The 22,807-nt window shown below is 48.4% G+C and overlaps 1 protein-coding gene across 1 annotated transcript in view; it reads left to right on the top strand.

Annotated features, from left to right (window-relative positions):
• LOC119402431 (protein cornichon) overlaps positions 1-22,807 on the top strand; it is a 76,494-nt gene that overhangs the window by 7,012 nt on the left and 46,675 nt on the right. The window contains exon 3 of the mRNA XM_037669578.2: positions 4,588-4,700. Coding sequence (XP_037525506.1) covers positions 4,588-4,700 — 113 coding nt within the window. The remainder of the gene's footprint in view (positions 1-4,587; positions 4,701-22,807) is intronic.

Raw genomic sequence — 22,807 nt, 5'->3', positions numbered from 1 at the left:
GCAGGTGCGGGGAGAGCAGCGACAGGTTTTTGCAAGAAGGCGGCGAAACCTGTGCGACGCAGCACCTCCTGGCCGAGCTTGGGAGGCCCATAATGGCTGAGCATGCAGAAGAAACGGAGGAAGGTGGTGGTACTCGCCCTCACGAATCCGACGCGCACGAGGGTTCTCTGCGACTCGAGATGAGCGGTCAGAAACTTCGCCAAAGGATGGATCTGCCAATGAGCGGCCCGACTCCTGCGCAGTAGCCAAGTCCGGCGGGAAGTAGAATTTCAAACCGGAATCCTTTGGTTCCCGGCGCACATGAGAGAAGTATCGGAGACACATTGCAACCAAAGCGAGACTTCACACACTAAGGCACTCGAGCTCGTGAACAGCCGGCGACCGTCGTCTCTGGGACAGCAAGCACCGCTTGGTGAGCTGCAATGAAATTATCGAGGCCCTCCACCCAGCGACAAGCTGGACAGGGCACACATACCCTGCACAGTATGACAAATTCTACCCACGTACATATATATACAAGGTCTGCCATACTCTGGGAGCAAAACCCACAAGGTGCTAACTCCTTCAGCCCCAGCCTCGGCGACCAACTCGGCAGGCCCGTGAGGCGGTGGAGAGCCAATTGCAACATTGTCTCATAAACGTTGCTGAAGATTGGTTAAGAGTGTACAACTTATTTTAGGTCCAGCTGCGCACACTGCGGCTAGGGTAATGAGCACTATCTGTGATTATATTGATTGCGTGCATCAAGTTGCACTTTATATTGGTGTTGCACTACACACTTTCAGTTGCGATGGAGTCTGTTTCTCTACTCTGATTCTGATTTGATTTTCTACTGTGATTGGCTGTCTTCCACAGCTTGCTCAACTGCAATGTTAAAAAGGGACCACGCGACAGTACTATTATGGAATGGAGGCAACGTAAAGCAATCGGCCCGTGGAATGCGGTTCTGGATATTGTTTAGCCATCCACAGACGTCAAGACTTGTGATGTAGCTCTCTTTCAAGCTTTCTATTCTATGTCACCCTTTTGCTTGTACTTGTACATTAAACGTTTCCAGTCTGAGAGACAATCAGTTAGGCATTCACGTGCCACTTTGTACTTTTTCTGAGTAAATCTGATTTCTTTCATAGGAGAAGGGGAGGCTAAACAGCAAAAAAAAAAATCAACTTTGCCACATAAAGGGGGTGTGCTGGGGTGATTGCCAGCCGCATGTCAGTGGAGGCAAAATGCAAAGAACCTCAGGTAGTCGAAATTAATGCGGAGCACAGTGTGCTTCATAATCATATTGGGTGGTTTCAGCATATGAAACCCCAGCAATTGTAATTATTGTTAGAAAACTGCGAATGCTGCTTGACTGAATGCCAGTACAACAGTTTCACTGTATAGTGTCACCGTCTTGTTGTATTTTTTTCTTGTATCACTTGACATGATCACAGGTATTGTGCCAAAGTTACATTTAATTCTTGTCTGTCTAAAAATGACCACAAGTCAGTGTGGCACTCACTCTGGCTCGCCCGGGGGTATTCTAGGCTGCCAAGGGTTTCTTCAATGGGCTCATGAACATTGTGGCAGCACAGTGCAGACAGTGAACACACAGCGTTGGCCATCAACTAGCCTTTAAGAGCAAAGCTGTTCAAGGCAGCCATAATTTGTGCGGCCTATCAGGTACGTGCTACAGGAATTGGGTGTATCCCACTGGTCCACTAAAAAGGAAGACAACAGTCAGCCCAACCCTAGGGAACGGGAAAGGCTGCGAGAAGACCCCGAAGCGACTAATTGAAGCAGCAAAACCTGGCACCCAAAAAACCAAGAAATACCAACAAGCAGAATCTTAACAAAAAAAAAGTCACAGTTTCGCCGCAGTGGCGAAGCAATGAATGCGATAGCAACAAATTGGAATGTAATGCAAAGAACGGAAAGCAGCTAGAAATTTCCAGCGCGTTGCTCAAGTGCAAAGGACGCACGAAAAGAACACACACAGGACGAGCGCAAACTATTACGTGTCACAGCTCGACACTTAAAGCGCACTGCTCAAACATAAAGGACACATGAAACGAACGCACAGGTATACACAGAACGAGCGTCAACTAACAGCTGCCACAGTTGTTACTTATTTCTGTTTGAACAACGCACTCGTTTCACAAACGCGGCCGCTGCAGCGAGCGAAGGGACCTTCGTAGGCTCTGTAACTTCATTGCGGTGAAAGCACGAGACATAGAAACAGACCCTCCCCCCACCCCCACTCCACGAGAAAAGCGTGCGCGCAGGCAACCATGCCCTGTAGGGCGAAGTGCACGGAGGCGTGAGCGCATCACTACGAGCGGGGCGACGACCTTTAAAGTGCGCCCCTCGCGCACTTCGCGCCATCTCGCTGGTGAGCAAGAAAGCACGCTGAAGTAAATGGTATATATAAATGGCTTGCCGTTAGCATGCTGAAAGACGGTACTCTTTGTGTCCTAGCCATCTAACGCCACGTGCTGCTGAGCGAGAGTTCGCTTGTTCGATTCCGTGCTTCTAGTTGATCAGCTTTGTGAGCTCAGCGAACGCTATTTTAGATTGTGCGTTAGTCTCCGTCATGTGTTGCTGTTTCTTTATTCAGTCTACTGCAGATTGGGAGAGGCTCTTGTCTTGGTGCTTAACCTCCAACTTTGATTGCTGCTTCCGAGATCAGTCTAGTTACTGTTTCATTCACTCCCTCGATGTCAGTACGAACCTTTTGTCCTAAAGCTGAGTATTTGTTTTCGATCCTAAAATATTGATTTTATTCTTCCTACATCTAGGTTGGGTTGTCTTTTGGTAGTTAATCTTGCTCGAGGTCTTCTCAAATTGAGCGCTACTTTCGCCCTCACTAACCTATGGCTTTACCTTGTTTATGACATCAACATCCTCTATTGCACCTGGGTTGCCACGCAGAATAAAATCTATTTCGTTCCTTGTATGTCCACTAGGGCTTTTTCATGTCCACTTCTTATTTCTATGCTGTCAGAAGAAGGTATTCATTATGTGGAGCCTATTCCACTCTCTGAATTTTTGTTATTTCTAGAGTCAATACCATGGTTGCCAAATGCTTCTTCCTTTCTAAAAAGACAGGGCGTGCAAACACGGACACAAGAAAGAAGTCGGGACACCACAAACGCCGACTGACAACTGAATAGATGCACAGTGGTGGAAAAGAACGAAGGCACGAAAACTTATTCGCGCATGCTGATAAGTTATCATTAAAGTGACTTGTTGGGCGAGTTGGTTCATTCTTATGGTAGAATAGCGCAAATACCACGACGAGAGAAGATGGGAGACGAACAAGCGCAAAACAAACGTCACATTGCGCTCGTTCGTCACCCATCTTCTCTCGTCTTGGTATTTGCGCTATTCTACCGTAAGTTATCATGTTGTTTTCTCCCTACTTTTGCATTGAATGATTACGGTGCATTCTTTTCTCACTGCTAGTTCGATATCCTTTTTTGGGTGCCCGCTTTTGCTGCTTGAATTTTGTACCGACTGCCAAGTCCTTGTCCTGTTTTGCCCTTTTTTCGCTCTTGTCTGCCATTCCATTAAATCTGCTTTTCACTGCCTCACGTAAACTGGTAACCTTTATCAAAACTGGTAGTTGCTAGCAAAACTTTGGTTTGGGCGAGCTGGTTCATCGTCGGACTTGTTTGGGGCAGCGCTAAAGAACACACGGACAAAGACACATAGTAGACGCCACGGGCGCTGTCTTCAAGGCCTTCTTAGCAGGCCTTCAATCGTTCTGTCTGACGCTGAGATTGATTATCTCAAAGGTTTTATTTAAGCGTGGTTCTCACTTGCACTTCCTTTTTGTTGTCATGTAATCTTTCATCGGTTTATGCTTTACACGCGAAGCGTCCGCCAGTTGTTATTTTACTATGTTGTTGTTGTTGTTGTTGTTTTGTTTTTTGGTGTTTTTTGTTTTTGTTTTTTCCTGCACGCGTGCTCCATGTGAAATTCCTCTGCTATAGCTAAACAGATTGTTAAGATTGTTGTTTATCGCTGCTTGTTAGTTCTGGGAAACGTGGCTGTCACAACGAGCGATTATGGCACATATAAATGCACTGGAAAAGGCAATAAAGTTCAGTTGTAAGTCAGCGCCCGTGGCGTCTACTATGTGTCTTTGTCCGTGTGTTCTTTAGCGCTGCCCCAAACAAGTCCGATGGTAGTTGCGCCTGCCCAGTCACTTGATAACATTTGTGCCATTTTTTTCATTTTTCGTTGTTTGCCTGCCTATACGTGCTCTGCCTATTCAATAAAAAAACCTGTTGATAGTCGGTGTTCTGTTGTGCCACAATGCTGCTACTGAATTTGCAGCCAGCCTGGTGGTTGGCTGCAAATTCAGTGGCAGCATTGACAGTAGCAGCAGTGACTTGTGCCGATCATGCACGATCTCTGTCACGATGCTGGAAGATGAAACAGGAACTGCCCTGGGAAAGCTGTTGTTCCGTGCGTCTAAAGCTGATCATTATTTGGAGGTTCACAATCTAAAGAGCAGGATCACAAATGTCGTCATGTTCAGGCTCGAAGCAATAAACACTGTGTAGCTGGAGTGCCTGAATGGCTTGTTTCTTCTTGCAGCTGGTGCTTCCCGAGTACTTTGTGCACATTCTCTACAATGTGCTTTTCCTCTGCGCGGGCGAGCTCTTCACTGTGCTGCTTAATCTGCCACTCATCGCCTACCACATCAACAGGTGAGCCAGCTTTCTTCTGGCTTATACGTGACTCATTCCACACATTTTGGTTCTCACGTCACATTGTTTTGAAAAAAATTGCACCATCTCCTACTCAAGGGAACCATGAGGAGATGCGAAGCAGCATTGGGGGCGCACACCAAGTTTCCGTTACCTTCACCTGGCGTTTCCGTTAGTGTGTGAGGTTTGTATTTAGTGTTTGTGTTATCATTACGTTGTGTTTGTGCGTTGCTTTCCGCTGACGTTGACTTTACAACTCATCTGAACGGGAGCGAAGCGAGAATGACGGAAGCTGACCGAGCGCACGTGCTTATATCACGTGAAATGGGGGAGGGTGAAGAGAGAGTGGTTTACAGGCTGTATTTGGCTGCGGCGCGGCTGCATGACGTGCGAGTTGCAGCGCGGGGGAGGAGAAAAGGCGCACCTGCGTAGAGGAGGAGAGAGAGTAGGTGCATGCGCAGTGGAGTGCGGACGCCACCACCGACGACGGACACAGCCCCGAGCAAAAGCTGCTTCGCATCTAAAACGAAAGGTCTGATAGAACCTTGCCCTCCTAGCACTGTAACTTGCATACCTTTAACAGTGATGTGATTGCTGTACCAAAAGGTGAAGCCTGCTACATTTCTGCAGAAATCGCAAAATTTTTGCCAAGCATGCCCCAAGACGTCCTTTTTGCGGTCTTTTGTAGATAAAAAGAAAATGTGGCAGGCACTTGAAATATATGCTTAAGGAGAGACGTGGGTCTTAAAAATTGGTTTTGTAAAAGTTGGGTGAATGGCATGAAATTTAATACACTTTTTCAGCTTTTTCTGCAGATTCAAAATCTCTAAGTAGATTTTTAATAGCTTTATTACAACAAAAGATATGCAATTTCTAACACATATTTAAACATATTTCTTACGGGGATGTTTGGCAACTTTGCTTTGTCAAACACAAAAACAAAGTATGTGGCAAGATTGCCAGGAAGCTGGTCTAGCCGGTGATGCTATTTATTTTCTTATAATGTTGTTCACCAAATTATAATTCTCGATTATCAGAAATAGTACGCAGCAAAAAAATTTCACTCACGTTTACGTTTATTTATTTTGCATTCAAAGTTTGTTGAAGACAATCGGATTAGCATCACCGACTAAACCAGCTCTCTGGCAGCCTTGCCACATACTTTGTTTCTGTGTTTGACAAAGCAAAGTTGCCAAAAATTCCCGTAAGAAATATGCTTTTAGAGATTGCACATCTTTTGTACTAATGCAGCTACCAAAAATCTAATTAGAGATTTGGAATCTGCAGAAAAAAAATGGGATAAGCTTATTAAATTTCGTTCAGTTCACCCAGCTAATAAAAGAAATAAAAAAAAGACCCGCGTCTCCCCTTAAGTTACCATTGTGAGTATATTAGTGGCCGTGGGAGACAGGTGAGAGCTGTCTAGCTCTAAAAAAAAAACTTCTCAAGGCGGATAACAAAGTGCTCAAGAGAGAATATTATTCGATTGAGCTAATATGGTGGTGAGCAAGTAAATCGCAGTTGCCGCCTCGCTCTTGATTGTGCTTACAGCAACGTTCATGCTTAACCACCATCCGTGCTACAACTTTGCCCGGTGCGACTGGTCTTGCCCAGCTTCAAAGACATGCACACGGTGTCTTGAAAATGGCAACTTGAGCACCAAAGCGCGTGCCGTACCGTAAAATTTTGCTTAGTGCAAATACAGGGCGGCATACGAAATCGTGGCAGGCTGACAGCAACGGCTTGATGTACTCCCCCAGGCACAGGGGAGGGCAGCTGAAGCTGCCGTAGTGTAGGGTTATATACACAACAGTGCTACATGTCGACTCAGTTCAGCCGCTAAGTCTGCATGTTGAGTTTTTTTGGCCAAGAGGGGGGACCCCAACAAACAGTACCAGCTACCCTATACTGTGAATGACATCATCAGGTCAGGTCAGTATATTTACCAAATGTTGTGGGGTCAAAAAATATCTAGTAATTGGTGAAATTACAAGCTTTTGTGAGACGGCAGTCCCTTATGTGAAGATTGATTGCATTAGTTACGGTAAGCAGTATGCTTATGTGCTTACAATGTTTCGTTTTGGTTACGTTATTTTTCAAAAATGTTGTAGGGCTATTTGTTCTGACTTGCAGAAGATTTCGTGTAGGGCACTAATACAACGGTCGGGATTTGTGAACAATTCCTGCCGCATCACTGGGAAAGCATGGTGTCACGGTATATTGGTGCTGCTTCTCGACTTTGGCAACAGTTAAAGACCCTGTATATGCCAAGTCCTTAATTCTCCCAAATTTTGTTGAGTGCGGCGTTGCAATTCGGGGACAGTATACAAATGATTTATTAAGCCCTCTGTTTTATTAACAGCCAATGAACCAAAAGTCTAATGAGTGTCAGTCCGTAAAATGCGACAGCATAAGTACTTGACCATGCAACTCGAACGCATAGATTGAATTGAAAGCACAGACGTCATCGCATGATAGTGAAAACAATATGTGTGAATGATTTCTGCAGCTTGAAGCATCAAGAAAAGCTGCACTGAATAACAAATGGGAAGTGTATTGGTAGGAGCGGCCTCATTGCACGGATATATCGAAATTAGGGCAGTTTGCAAGAAAGCGAGGTGCAGTGAAGTAATCTTGCCCTTCGGATATTATGTGTAAATACATCAGTGATTCCACTCCTGCGCCAACTGCGCCAAAGTGCGCCAAATTGTATTTACTGCGCCATCCTGATAATATCGACGAAATTTGCGCCAAACTGCGCCAAAGTCTCGGGTTTGGGGGCGTCTATCACCGGCAATCGCACCGCCGGTGCGTCAGAACATGTGCAGCTTGATCTTGGGGCTGCCAATAAAGTCGCAATCATGGACCAAGAATTATTCCGCTGAATAAATAGCGCTCGCGCGTGCGTTCCGAGTAAGCCACGATGCCATGCACGGTGCCGACGCAGCTTCTGTTCTGCAAGTCGGCTCGACAGCAAAACGCGCTCCCCACAGAGGCTCGTGACGTCTAGGCCTATCGGTAGCGAGAAAGTGCGACGGCGATTCATCGGCGGACGTCGTCTGTTCCAGAAACGCTGCTGATAGCTCGTTTCAAGCGTCGCACGGCACGTAAGGAAAGCAATGTTCATTAATAACTACACGAGTGGCGCTAAAATGTCTGTCACTTCTGTTTCCGGACATCGCGGAATGAAATCTGGGAACGCTCGCAGTAGATATATGGGACAATATCGAATATTCCTTGCTTCGCGTTTATGGAAGAGCACGCGAAGGGTGGAAACGCGTTCACACTTTTCCTCAGATATGCTTTATCCATGGATCTTCATCCAAACAGCTTTTTCGTAATTCCTTCCGCCAGCATGCGGTAAATCACTCTGCGGTAAATACCACCTAAAAGGCCCTGCCCTTTCGAGCTCACGTGCTAGGGTTCCAATTCGAATTTGTTGCTTGCTTCTTTAAAAATGTCATCTCATTAGTAAAATCATATCTCCTGGTCGGTGCAGCCGCAAATGCGCAGCTGTCAGTAGCGGGCCCGTCGCTGACGGCCCACAGTGAAGCGGCTACGCCATGTTACACGTCCGCCCCTCGCTTTCGGGGGTCAATAGCCAACGGTTAAAAAAACTAAGTTTCGCTTAAGAGCGAAGAAATGAATGCGATACCAAAAAATTGTATTGTGAAACGAAGTAAGACTAGCAGATAACTCTCTTGGATCCGATCTCGCGTAACTCAACAAAACGCTGGTTTAAGGGAATATGGCCCCTCCAGGAACCGAAACGTTTTCTTGCTCTGAGTTTTCTAAACGCGAAGTAAGCGTTGAGAGCACAGCAAGTTTACGAGCCGTCTCCGATGCCTCGTGATAGCGCGCGCGCAAGCGACTGCGCCCTTCGAACGATGCGGTCCCCCTCCCCCCCTTACGCTCCTCTGGCGTTTGATGAGCAATCTCTGTTTGATGAGCAATCGACGGCAGGCTCGCACGCGGAAAGATGTTATCTCATGCGCTGTCCGTGCAGCGGAGACAGACGGCCGGCTAGTTTAATCTCCGCTTCAGCCGCGTTCGTCGCCAGCGCTCGCGAGCTTTTACCCGCGGCTAGAATGCGCGTGGTGATGTTATTAATTTGGACTTTATACGGAAAATTACGGCAACGGCGACGGCAAAAATCCGCCGAGAGTGTCCATATAATTGCTATCGCAAGGGTCAATGTACGGGGCAGATTTTGCCCCCCCCCCCCTCTTAGGTGATTAGGTGGGGGGGGGGGGAGGGCGGCCGCCCCCACCCCCCCCCTGCCCCCCTGTGCGCACGCCTATGCTCCTGAGATGATTTTTTCAATGATATTTGCAATGAATCGAAATATTTCTAGCCTTCATAAGAGCTCCATAATAATACTCAGGTGCTTGAATGTTAATGCAATATGCTTCTGTATTGCACTCCAGGATATAAAATTCGCTGCTCCAAAGTGCTCCCAGATGCAAAATTATCTGCTCCAAAGCGCTCCAAGATGAAAATTTTGCTGCTCCAAAGTGCTCCAAAACGGAAATTTTGCTGCTCCAAAAATTGCTCCAAATCAGAAGTCCTCAGTAGCATCACTTTGCATGTGTGTGTGCACATATTTACTTTGATAAACATGGTACTCCCGCTTAGCAACCTTAAAAGTCGTGTTTGCAAATGTGTGACAGGCAACTGCTCCAAAAGGCTGCGCCAAAGTGGTTTCTGTCAATCCCATCACTTCTTTAAAAACGATTAGGCCTTTAAGTCGGTCCTGAAGAAAGTAGTCATCGATTGACCTCATTATCAAAGTTTATTGCCTCATGAATCAGTTGCTGCAAAAACTTCTCGAATCCGTCAAAAATGGCCGGAGTTACAGGGATTTGTTGCATGCTTTAAGCACTTCCTCTGTTCTTTTGTCCTGTCAAGTGCACTGGAAGCCATGTGGGAGGGGATGGCAAAGGGCCAAGAAGCTAGATCACGAGCGTGTCATGACCTTTAGCATGTGTCATGTCTCCAGGTGTAATTCTGTTTCACACTAGTGTTGCTACCGTGTAATTTTAGCTCAATATGGAGTGCTGCACGTGGCAGCACCCTGTGGCAAGAAGCGCATCTGATACCAACCTCTGAGTGCATCTCCAACCCATACCACGTGCCTGAGCTTTGGGAGAGAGCCGTAGCCAGCCCCGCCCTTGAAGACCAGTGCCTGCTGGTAGGGAGGACCGTCCACGCAGCGAAAGCCTATGGTTTTTCTTGGACCACCCCAAAGACAATGTCTACATAATACCGAGTAAAGATGTTTATTGTCTCTCTGCCTGATTTTTATGTCAACTGCAATTACAGCAGTCTGCTGTATGACAGCCCTCCGAAGAAAGTGTCCATGCGACAATGTGGCAGCTTTGTGCTCATTTTCTTCGTTCAGCGAACTGGGAGCGCAGAAAAAAACACAAAGGACGAAGCGAGGAACCACTCGCGAGGAGCGCTCGTCTTATGTGGTTCCTCGCTTCGTCCTTTGTGTTTTTTTCTGCGCTCCCAGTTCGCTGAACGAAGACAATGAATTACCAACTGGCCCACCTTTCGATCCAGCTTTGTGCTCCGCTCGTGAACTGCATGATTTGGCTGTTCACAGCAGCGTCTGCTCTCGCCCTGTGTTTTTTCACCACGCACGAGGGGTGGTTGAGGACCCCTTCAAGTTCTTTCGTACCGGCAGAAGCTGGTTTGCAAGTAGCCAAATAATGAGTTAGCGCTGAAAGGGAAAGTACAGGAATATAGGATCCCGCTCCAGAACAGATACTTGGCTCTAACCGAGGATCCCGACCTTAGCGTTGACACAGTGCATCAAGGAATTGTACCAGCTGAAAACAGACGAACACAGGAAACGGTGAAGGAGACAGGAAAGCGGCTAGACTACCAACTCTTTTAATCACCAAAGCGAGGCTCAAATATATACACTCATGCGGTCACATGTTCAAAGCACTATCGCTCTTTACAGCAACCGAACTAACAAAACAGGCATAACACAAAACATGGCATGCTATTACTGTGTATCATCTTCGCATCCTCATTTCCTTCTCGAAATTACAAGAAATATTGCAGGAAATCTTGTTCCATTCTGCGCAATGCCACAGAGCTATCACTACAACATGCTTCGTCCTTCATCGCAATGTGAAAGGCCTCAAGTATTTCATGTGCCATTTTCTCATGACTTTGGCCCAAAATTCTCAAATCAGTCAGTACCGGCTTACATTTGCACTGTTTACAGTGAAGGGCCAGATTCGATCCTGTTCCCTTTTCTAACGATTTGAAATGTTCCCACGCTCTAGTGTTTACACAACGACCCGTCTGGCCTATGTACACCACCCCACAAGTCAGTGGTATCTCGTATATGACGCCAACAGCACAATCCACAAAGATCTGGCCATGCTTCGTATCACACTGTGGTTTCTTCTCTCGTCCAATGCGTGCGCATAAACCACTCAGCTTCCTTGGCGCCGAGAACACTACAGGCACACCATACCTGACGGCAACCTTTTTCAGGCCATGCGCAACTCGGTGCGTATAGGGAACTACTTGCGGTCTCCTGTGCTCAGGCCAAGCCTTTGTGTTTTTTCTTTTCCCTTTCATTTTTTGTAGCAATGCTTCTGCTACAGCAGACACAACAGAGCTGGGAAAACCCGCGGTTTGCAGTCTGTGAATCTGGACCGTAAAGCTCGTCTCAACCATGTGTTCACAGGACTTAATCAGGGCAGACGAGCTTTACGGTCCAGATTCACAGACTGCAAAACGCGGGTTTTCCCAGCTCTGTTGTGTCTGCTGTAGCAGAAGCATTGCTACAAAAAATGAAAGGGAAAAGAAAAAACACAAAGGCTTGGCCTGAGCACAGGAGACCGCAAGTAGTTCCCTATACGCACCGAGTTGCGCATGGCCTGAAAAAGGTTGCCGTCAGGTATGGTGTGCCTGTAGTGTTCTCGGCGCCAAGGAAGCTGAGTGGTTTATGCGCACGCATTGGACGAGAGAAGAAACCACAGTGTGATACGAAGCATGGCCAGATCTTTGTGGATTGTGCTGTTGGCGTCATATACGAGATACCACTGACTTGTGGGGTGGTGTACATAGGCCAGACGGGTCGTTGTGTAAACACTAGAGCGTGGGAACATTTCAAATCGTTAGAAAAGGGAACAGGATCGAATCTGGCCCTTCACTGTAAACAGTGCAAATGTAAGCCGGTACTGACTGATTTGAGAATTTTGGGCCAAAGTCATGAGAAAATGGCACATGAAATACTTGAGGCCTTTCACATTGCGATGAAGGGCGAAGCATGTTGTAGTGATAGCTCTGTGGCATTGCGCAGAATGGAACAAGATTTCCTGCAATATTTCTTGTAATCTCGAGAAGGAAATGAGGATGCGAAGATGATACACAGTAATAGCATGCCATGTTTTGTGTTATGCCTGTTTTGTTAGTTCGGTTGCTGTAAAGAGCGATAGTGCTTTGAACATGTGACCGCATGAGTGTATATATTTGAGCCTCGCTTTGGTGATTAAAAGAGTTGGTAGTCTAGCCACTTTCCTGTCTCCTTCACCGTTTCCTGTGTTCGTCTGTTTTCAGCTGGTACAATTCCTTGATGCAATGCACCAACTAGCCCAACAACAAGTTCTACTAGACACAGTGAAAGATAGTTTGACAAGTATCATTATGGAGTGGGCAGTCTTTAGACGGGACACTACCACCAGGAGATGAAAAACCTCGTTAAAAAACGTCACAGCATGAAAGCCTCAAATTCAACTGACCAAAATTGAACTGGCAGAGCTTTCAAAGTTGATCAATAGGTGTAAGGTGTAGAGAGAGAGAGACTACACTCGACGACGGCAGCCAGTCGAATCCCCGGCGGAGCCTCCCCAGCTCCGGTTTCTTCCTATTCGCCAAGACCCACCAGCGCCATCTCCAAGACTTTACAGACACTACATCCCCCCTTCTCCAGGCAACTAGCGCACACACAGGGATGCACACTGGAGCTGATCACAGGATGAGTCTTCTTGGCGGTTTTATGATGCGACCAAACCTTGACCTCCTTACAGGGCGATCTGAGGAAGGTCCCATCTTTGATGTAGTCTCATCGGACCCAGGCGGAGTCGCCGTTGGCGTCAAGGAGACAGATGACTTGTTTGGATGTGCACCTGGTCCCGCATTCTGTGGCGTGAACTCTGGAACCAGCGGAAGTGGCTGGCTGCCAGTGTCTGCTTGTTCTGACGGCTCCGCTGCAAGCGGCGGTGTATTTCCATTTCTTGGAACATGATGTCTTCGGTTGTGTTGAATGACGCCTTTCGCAGTTTCAACCACGTATGAGCGCGGATGTTGAGCGGGTGACAAGACGACGGCAGGGCACTTCATATCATTCACCCAAACTTCCTCTCCTGGCTCTAGTTGGCGAAGAGGAGAAGCTGCATGTCTCCTGTCAAAGTCTTCCGCTTGTTTTCTGCGGGTGGCTTCATCGTGCTGGTCGAATACTGAGGCATCGGGCCAAGCAGGCTGGAGCTGCTTTACAGTGTCTGGGACGCGAGTGCGGAGGCGTCTGCCCAAAAGAAGCTGTGCAGGGCTCGCACCGTTGATGCATGGGGTGTCCCGATACGACAGCAAGGCCAAGTAGGGATCTTCAGTTTTTTTAAAAAGGTCCTTGATCGTCCGCACCATACGTTCCACTTCATTGGATTGCGGGAAGCCGGGACTGCTTGTAACGTGACGGAAGCCGTAGGTCCTAGAAAATTCAGCGAATTTCTTCGCTGCAAATTGTGGCCCGTTATCACTGCGAACCTCCCTTGGAATGCCGTAACGTGCGAACACGCTTTTGATGGCAGATATGACGGCGGGCGTTTTTGTTGAGTGCAGGCTCAGGACCTCTGGGAAACGGGATCGGTAGTCTACGATGAGCACGTAGTCTCCGCCGCTGAGATGAAACAGGTCAATACCGACGACCGCCCAAGGCTCTGTAGGAGTCTCACTAACAAGCATAGGCTCGGTGCGTTGAACTCTGGTTTCAGCACATTTAGAGCAGTTCATCACCATAGTCTCGATTTGGGAATTGATGCCAGGCCACCATACAGATTCCCTAGCTAAAGACTTGCAGCGACCTATCCCTTGATGGCCGTCGTGAAGAAGCTGCAATATGCGCTGCTGGTATGATGCTGGAATGACAACACGAACATCCTTCAGAAGTAGATCTGCACCGATGCTGAGATCGCCTTGGTACTGCCAGTACTTCCTCACGTGTGTCGTCACACGAGACTTCCTGGGCCAGCCTTTCACGCAGTGCTGGAGGAGCAAGTGACATTCCGCGTCACTAGCTTGTGCCTGACGAAGCTCGTGAAGGTGTGCTGACAGGGTATCTGTCAGAGCGCGAATGGTCTCCTGGACGAAAAGCTCGGTGTTGTCAACTTGGCTTAGAGAAGACTCCAGGCTTGGAACTTGTCTTGTAGAAGCGCGCGAGAGTGTGTCCGCTGTGGCCAGTTGTTTCCCAGGTACGTAGAGCACTTGATAGCAGAAGTGCATCAGCTTCAAGCGGAAGCGCTGAATTCTGGGTGGCAACATGTCCACATCCATAGAGCCGAGCAATGCCACGAGAGGTTGATGATTTGTTTCAGTGTAGAATTGCAGACCACGGACGAACTCCTCAAATCGTTGCACTGCCCACATAACAGCCAAGGCCTCCTTCTCAGTCTGGCTGTAACGTTGCTCTGTGGACGTCAGCGATCTTGAAGCAAATGCTACCGCTCGGCGTTGGCCAGTAGGCTGCTCTTGCAACAATACAGCTCCCAACCCGAAAGAGCTTGCGTCAGCGGACACAGTCGTCTTGTAGGCAGTATTGTAGCGCGCAACGCAGAGGTCGGAACACAACAACTGCTTGAGGCTTTCGAAGGCAGTCTGCTGATCTGGTCCCCAAGTCCAGTGCGAATCTTTGCGTAGCAGAGCGCGAATTGGAGCAGTTGTCTCTGAGACATGTGGCAGGAAGCGACCCACATGGTTGACAAGTCCAAGCAGACGACGAACTGAGGAGACATCTTCGGGAGGTGGCATATGCTGGATCGCTGCAATCTTATCCGGATCCGGAGAGATTCCTTGAGCGCCTACGATAACGCCCAAAAACTTGACGCTGCTAGCTCCGAAGCGGCATTTCTCCCGATTCAGTGTGATGCCTGCCTTTTTTAGCTGACCAAGAACTTGCTGCAGACGCTGGTCGAGCTCTTTGCACGTCTTGCCGAAAACAAGGATATCGTCAATCATATTGACAACTCCCACCTGGCCTTCAAGGATCCGTGACATCTGACGTTGGAAGTGCTCGGGTGCAGACGCTATCCCAAATGGCAGTCGGCGAAAGCAGTAGCGTCCAAACGGAGTTATAAACGTTGTGTACTCTTGCGGCTCGAGGGAAAGCTTCACTTGATGAAAACTCAACGTGGCGTCCAGCTTTGAAAAAATGGTAGCATCTCCCAGCATTCCGAGGCATTGATCGACCGTCGGCAAGATGTGACGCTCACGAAGGATGACCTTGTTGAGACGCGTCAAGTCGACGCAGAGCCTATACTTGCCAGACGCCTTGGGTACGACGACCAATCCGGAACACCACTCTGTTGGTGCGTCGACGCGGCGAATTACTCCATCAGCTTCCACTTTATCTAGTTCCGCTTTTGCCACACTGTGCAGAGGTAGAGGAAGGTGGTGAGTGACGCTCAATGAAAATGGTGTGGCGTCTGGTTGAAGCCGAATAGTATACTTTTCTGGCAGCATCCCAAGTCCACGGAAAAGGCTGGGATCTAGATGCAGATTGCTGGAGGCTTCTTGTTCTTCGGACACGACATCCAAGAACTTGCAGACGCCCAGGGCTTGAATGGCCGAAAAACCAAGCAGCGGTACCGTCTTGGCGGCGAGAACATAAAGCAGCTGTTTGGTAGATCGCCCCTTCCAGGATAGAGTCGCACTGAAAGTACCCAAAACAGAGATGGGATGGTTTCCGGGACCTTTGAGCTCACCTTCTGGTTGTTGTAACGTTGTGGGCACACCAGGGAATGAGCTGGGAACCACGGAAACCTCGGCACCTGAGTCCACCTTGAAAGAAACCGAGTGTCCGTTTACAAGCATGTCGATGAACTTGGCGTTCAGATACTTTTCTGTCACAGCACTGAGTTCGATTGAACTAGCAGAGGGCTTGCGTTGCTGCTTGTTGACCACTCTTTTCTTCTGTTGACACACAACCTCAAAGTGCCCGCATTTACGACAGTAATTGCAAATTGCGCGACGAGCCGGGCAGTCGGAACGTGCATGTGAAGCGTGACCACAAAAACCGCAGGTGTTATTCTGCCTTGTTGCTGATGCTTCCTTTTGTCGACGAACGCCCGCGGCGTCAACGTCCAGCGGAGGGGCGTTTTCACGCAGACATTGTTGGCGTTCCTTTTCGGCGTCTTCGTCTTGATGAGCGTAAGTGAGCGCTTCTTGCAACGTTAACTTCGGGTTGCGGCAAAGCTGGTCCGAGAGCTTCTGATTTTGCAAACCGACAATAAAGCGGTGCCGAACAAGTCTTTCTTCGACGTTACTTGAGCTGTAGTTGCAGCGTTTAACCATTGTACACAGAGCCATGAAGAAGGCGTCGACGGACTCACCGGGCTCTTGAACACGGCGATGGAAACGCGCAGACTCATAAAGTTCATTCGGCGGATGCACGAAATGATCACCGAAGGCCTTTTTTAAATCTGACAAGTCCTGAAGGGGGGTGTCTCCAAGTGGCGTGGACGCTAACACGACTCTTGCTTGAGGTCCCATGCAGTAAAGCATGGAATGCACCTGCACTTGCTGCTCCACAGCATATAGTCCCGTGGCGTAGGAGTAGTCTTCGAATTGTAGAAGCCACGCTGGCCATGATCCGGGATTTTCGAAGTCGAACGGTGGTGGTGGACGCAGCTGTGCATGTCCTGTCGAATATGGCGGAGCGGCTACGTTGGACCCAGTAGGCGAGCTCACCGTGGGTGAAGACGTCGCAGCGTTGGTGTCATTCATGGCTCAGAGCAGGAACCAACGCTTTTGCGACCGACACAGTTCAGCCTGATTAATTCGACTCGTGACGCTGCCTAGTCGGTGTCCAGATCATCCGCATCCCAATTCTGACACCATGTAGAGAGAGAGAGACTACACTCGACGACGGCAGCCAGTCGAATCCCCGGCGGAGCCTCCCCAGCTCCGGTTTATTCCTATTCGCCAAACCCACCAGCGCCAGCGCCATCTCCAAGACTTAACAGACACTACATAAGGTAGCCGACGTAAGAAAGTACATATACAGTAAAACCTCGGTGATAGGAATCTCGCGGGATTACCAAAAATATTCGTATCATCCGAAATTCGTATCACCAGAAAACATGGAAAATTGGTATGTGACAAAAAAAAGTTCGCATACGTTTTAATTTAGTGTTTCTCAGGGTCGCAGCGACGTCATGAGCAGCTGTGAATGACTGCCAGTAAAGTTTTTGGACGTCAACTATCGTACTTGTGCTTGTAAATATACGGTGCATGCGCGCGTGTGTAATTATTGAACCAGATGTGTTGTTCGCCGTGACCGCTAGTAGACCCTTCCTAATCTTACTACGCTTTTCTGCATGACACCAAAGTACTGTGGCGAAAGCGACTTAAAAAGCGCTTCGCACGCGATAGATAGCGGCCAAGCTCCTTCGCCAAGACCGTCCGCTTTGTCTCTTGGGGTCTTTGTCGACGTTTCATGGGCCTTCATGACGGATGCGCAGCCCATGCTTCAGTCTTGTTTCATAAAACGTCTGATTGCGGGGACATGGCTTGCATCGACGTGGCAGGCACATGTTAACACAGTACAAAGACGCTGCTGGCTCGAGCACAGGAGCACGCATCAACGCGTTGAAAAAAAAAAAGCGCGACGTCAACGTCATCTGTAAATAAACGCGAAGGCGCATAAAGGCCTCCAAGATTCCCGCGCACTATCTCGGAGGCAACGACGCACCGGTGATGGTCGCGCAGCGCACATGCCCGCGCTCGCGCGTGACTGCGGCGTCTTCCGCGACAGCGCGGGCAGCACCTGTTCGTACCTGTGCGCTAGCGTACATTCGTATCAAACGTCGCGGGGTGCAAACTGGTTCGCAACAACCGTACTCCAATACATTGCAGGCTGATTGCCCTTGGTCGGGACCACAGAAAAATTCGTATCGCCCCGAAATTCGTACGAGCCGTGATCGTATCACCGAGGTTTTACTGCAATAGGGAGAGAATTGAACATGCTCTAAAGCAGGGGTCGGCAACCTGTGGGGTAGTATTATGCGGCCCTCAGCATGAAGTCGGAACCCCGTCCCCGCTTTCCTTGTCTCTTTCTATCTAAAGGCCGACATGGCAGTTTTGACCTCAAGTGGGGTTAGACAGGAAACAGTAAAAATAAACGTGATTTCTGTTCCAGTTTTGTACATCATTGTGAATTCGCTGAATTTTTTCTCTGCCTGCAAGGCATCCCTAGTGGTAAAGGAATACTTGGGACAGGTTGTGACTGCGGAGCCGAACCACGAGACGGAAGTCACTAGAAGAATGAGAATGGGGTGGAGCACATTCAGCAGGCACTCTCAAATCATGAATGATAGTTTACCACTAACACTCAAGACACCTGGAGGCTTACAAAGAGGCTTCAACTTGGATGGAGGACGATGCAGCGAGCAGTGGAAAGGAAAATGATATGTGTAACCTTAAGGGACAAGAAAAGAGCTGCGTGGGTCAGGGAGCAGATGGGTGTTAAAGGGCCCCTAAACCACCTGAGATATTTTTTCAAACATTTGAAGTAAACACGCGCATCGTGTGCAGAATGCCGTCACGGTCAATGATGCCACACGTGGCAGCACTACAAGCCGCGGGCGTGCTGCAAATTCCAAGGAGCAATCTCTTCTCCGTGCCTTTCTGGCCTCCCTGGTGACGTGTGTGATGTGAACATGTTGAATCTGTAGTGCGGTATGCAGGCAATGCTGCGATTGGTCGAACAAGAACCTACGAATCCATAGTGCTATTTTAGCGCAAAAAACGACACCACAAGAAAGAAGACCAAACACAGCGCTACTCTCAACTGACATGGTTTGTTGCGTCACTCCACTCTTTATAACAACCAGATACCAGTAGGACATGCGTTGTGCACTCTATACGCACAACCACCTCACCTTGAACACCTGAGCGCAATCATGATAGCGAATCCAAAAAACAAAATTCAGTGGAAAACAAGGTTATGGAAGGTACACAATGCACCGTGACCCCAATGATTGAATGTAAAACGCTTCCGATAATTCTCGGGCGGTCGTGTCACGACTCTTTTTCAAGGTAGTAGTTAGTCTAAACAAAGTTTGACAATTGCATTTTTTGTAGTGTTGAGCTAAATGGGAGCCTGTACCAGTCGGTAGGGATCGCTCATCTTCTCTAAGGCGCTCACTGACACAGCGGCCTGCCTGACCTCATACACTTTGCCACAAGAGAGTGGAATCATCTTGTAGACCACCCCTACGCTGCACTCAAGAAACTTCTGGCGTCTCTTTTCACATTGGGGCTTTTTATTTTCTTTACAAACACGCCTGCACAGCATAGACAGTTTCCGGGGGGGGGGGGGGGGGGGAGGGAGGGAGGGGGGGGGGGCAGAAAGTACGACTGGTATTTTGGTACCTAGTGGCCACATTGTGAGGAGCCACGTTGTGTCAATTGTGGCAATACGGCACTACTATGGGCCTCTTCTTCTCTGTGTCGTTTCTACACCTCTGGCGCTTGCCTTTCAGCTTCTGAAGCAAAACTTCAGAGACCGATGTCACTATACTTGCGGACAACTTTTCTTGGCAATGAAGGAAAGGCTACGGGGGCGGAGCCACTGCACATGTACTGCTCCGCGAAGTAGTCCAGTCGGCGCGCGTTTCGAATTTTGTTTTGGTTTGTGAACCTTCCGTACCTCCTGTGACGGCCATTTGATTATTCGAGCGGCCGTCACAGGCTTACACAGCTATTTCTTAGTGAAATTCGTCACAAGCTCCCTCGGCGAGTTATTGGAAAAGCTGCAGGGTGACGAGTGCTCACCCGAAGACGAAGATGCCTTTTTGACTGTGAGGTGCACGTAAAAGGTGCGAAGTTTTCACAGGTGCAATAACGCGGAATGACACTGCATAAAGCAAAACAAATATAAATATCTCCGGGGTGCGCGCTGACCCTCTTTTCAAACAGCGTCCCGTAGAAAATAAAGTAATGTTGTTTTTTTTTTATTCTCACGCAGAAAACATGGACGCACATGTGGGACTATAATCTTCAGCGGTAGCACACGCGCAGTTCGGCTCTCTAGCCTTCCCTTCATTGCCAAGAAAAGTTGTCCGCGAGTATACCACACTTGGGTAACGCGCATCCTGCAACCTTTTTAACTCAGTGTTAAAGCTCTCATTCTAAAAGGACAGGGCGTGCAAACATGGACACAAGAAAGAAGTCAGAACACCACAAACGCCGACTAACAACTGAAGAGACGCAGAACGGTGGAAAAGAAAGAAGGCACGAAAACTTATCTGCGCATGCCCGTGCAATAGGTGAACCTATCAATCTGGCACGCGTGGGTGTCTACGTGGAATATAACTGTTAAGGCATTTGATTTCATCTTTATGCAAGTTAATCGACAGTTGGCTCACACATGCGCTACCGCTATTGTCGATTTAACCGTTGATTAACTTGCATAAAGATGAAATCAATAAAGATGAAATCAAACAGTTATCTTCCACGTAGACTCCTCACGCGTGCTGGAATGATAAGTTCGCCTATTGCATGGGCATGTGCAGATAAGTTTCCGTGCCTTCTTTCTTTTCCACTGTTGTGCGTCTCTTCAGTTGTTAGTTGGCGTTTGTGGTGTCCTGACTTCTTTCTTCTGTCCGTGTTTGCACGCCCTGTCTTTTTAGTTAGGTTTTGGGTTTGGTATCGACAGCCCCTCGATGATTCGAGTGCACGCTGACAGCGCGAAGGAAGAGCCAGAGTCTGGTTGAAGGCAGCGTTTATTCACGACGACCGTCCGCACGGGCCGCGCCCAGCGAACTCTCTCAGTTTCAGTCTTCCAACCGGCATTCCCCCTCAGTTGAAAAACAATCATATAAACACTGTACGTTTCCCCTCTCCGTTGAAAAACCATTAACAAACAGTGTACGTTCCTCCTCTCCTTGCTCTCAGCTAGGAGAAAAGGAATCAGCGCGACGCTCTCCTTCCTCAGAACCACCCGCGTTGGCCATTACTGCTGACAGACGTAACCCGATATCCCGCTTTGGACCTCGCTTCTCCTCTTCTGTCGCTGCGGCCACGTGGCCTGGACCGCGGCGACTGCCTGACCGTCTCGAGAATCCGCTGCGGCGGTTAGCTTCCCCGACGCAAACTCTTCAAGCAATAATTCCGGGAAACCCGATACAGCTCTCGGCCATCTCTCCCGACGACCTCCTGTGGTGTCGGCGCCACGGATCCGCATCCGCTGCGACCTAACAGCTTACAAACATAGCGAGCAGCAGCCCGCTCGCACATTCTGAGGAGCCCACACTCTCTGAGACTGGCTCCTCCTCCCTCAAGAATGTTACTGGACTCTCGTTGTCCATGTAACATGACAAAAAAGAAAAACGCCTTCTCTTCAACAACCAGAAAAAACAGAAAACACGAGTACACACAAAAAAAACAACTAAACAAAAAAAACAAACGCATAGTGGCCTCTTAACTGCAAACACTTGCCGGTTCCCGCATTGCCGGCAAGGTCCCAGCATCGCGACCCGCGGACATATAACTAATCATTGCACTAAAACAAAACACATCACACATCACGCAATTGTCCAAACACGTGAGAGACATTTCCAGCTCTCTCTGGTTCATCAAGCACTCTCTCGGTGGAGCTAGTGACACCGTGTAACTCGACAGTGCTCATTTATGCGGTTTGAACCGTCAACAACACGTCAGTAACACATGTTCTATGAGCACACTTATCATGCAACTCTACTAAAACCGCTGTCATCTCAATCATTTCAGCTAGTCATTTCAGCTACGGTCACGTACACCCAGATAGCAAGGACAAACACAGCAAAAACACCCGGAAAAATGGTCTAACGCAGATGTGCACTAGTCCTCTTTGAAATCAGACCAAAACAACCTACAAAAACTGATGCCTTACATGTAAGAGCACGTAAAAAAATACATTACCTAGAACTCTCGAACAGCACAACTGAACGTCATATCTTGATAATAACAACACAGTAGCATTTCACAGAACAACAATAACATCGTGCGCACAACTTTGCTCGAGAAGAAAAAATGCTCGCGACTGCTTAACGCTCACTACCAGCAAGATTTTCGTCCTCTGCCAGCTAGCTCACATCGACCTGGTCTATTACAGCCGAGATAGGCAATCTCAAACATCTTTCGTGGGCGGTTGGGGCGCGTCGTGAGCACCCGGTCCCTCGTGCGGTCACAGAAGTGCGCTTGACCACCATGACATGTGCGACACTGACGCATTACATCCGAAGGCAGTGACTGCCAAAAGAACGCGCTTACTATGCGCTTCCTCGTCTCTTTCTCCGAAAAGTGGCCATCGCATGGGCTACCGTGTGCTAATTCCAAGAGTACAGCGCGGCGGCACTTGGAGAAGGTGATCTGTAGCGCACAAAACAAAAGCACAAGGAGCTTTGCTATTCATTCTAAAAAGACAGGGCGAGGAAACAAGGACAGCACAAACGCCGACTTTGTGGTGTCCTGACTTCTTTCTTGTGTCCTTGTTTGCTCGCCCTGTCTTTTTAGAATGAATACTTACCAACTAGCTCAGCTCTCTGTTATTCTAAGCTTTGCTACGAACACTTGCAGTTGGCTCCCAATGACGGTGTCATGCATCCTGTCATTCGCCTTGCACTGTGAATCTACTGACGATTCATCGAACATTTGCTCTTTCACATTAGAGCTTTCAGTGGACAGTCTAAGGCTCTCCTTGTCTTCTCTGCGATCCATGTACAACCGATCTCTGACGATGCCCATGCTATCTACGCTGATCTGCTCTCCCCGTTCCTCTGAACCCGGTTCAACCTCCTCCTGCTCGGTGATCTCACTGTTGCTAT

Source organism: Rhipicephalus sanguineus, chromosome 8 (genome assembly GCF_013339695.2).
Source record: "Rhipicephalus sanguineus isolate Rsan-2018 chromosome 8, BIME_Rsan_1.4, whole genome shotgun sequence".
NCBI classification, from domain to species: Eukaryota; Metazoa; Arthropoda; class Arachnida; order Ixodida; family Ixodidae; genus Rhipicephalus; species Rhipicephalus sanguineus.
This window is presented reverse-complemented; position numbering and strand designations above follow the sequence as displayed.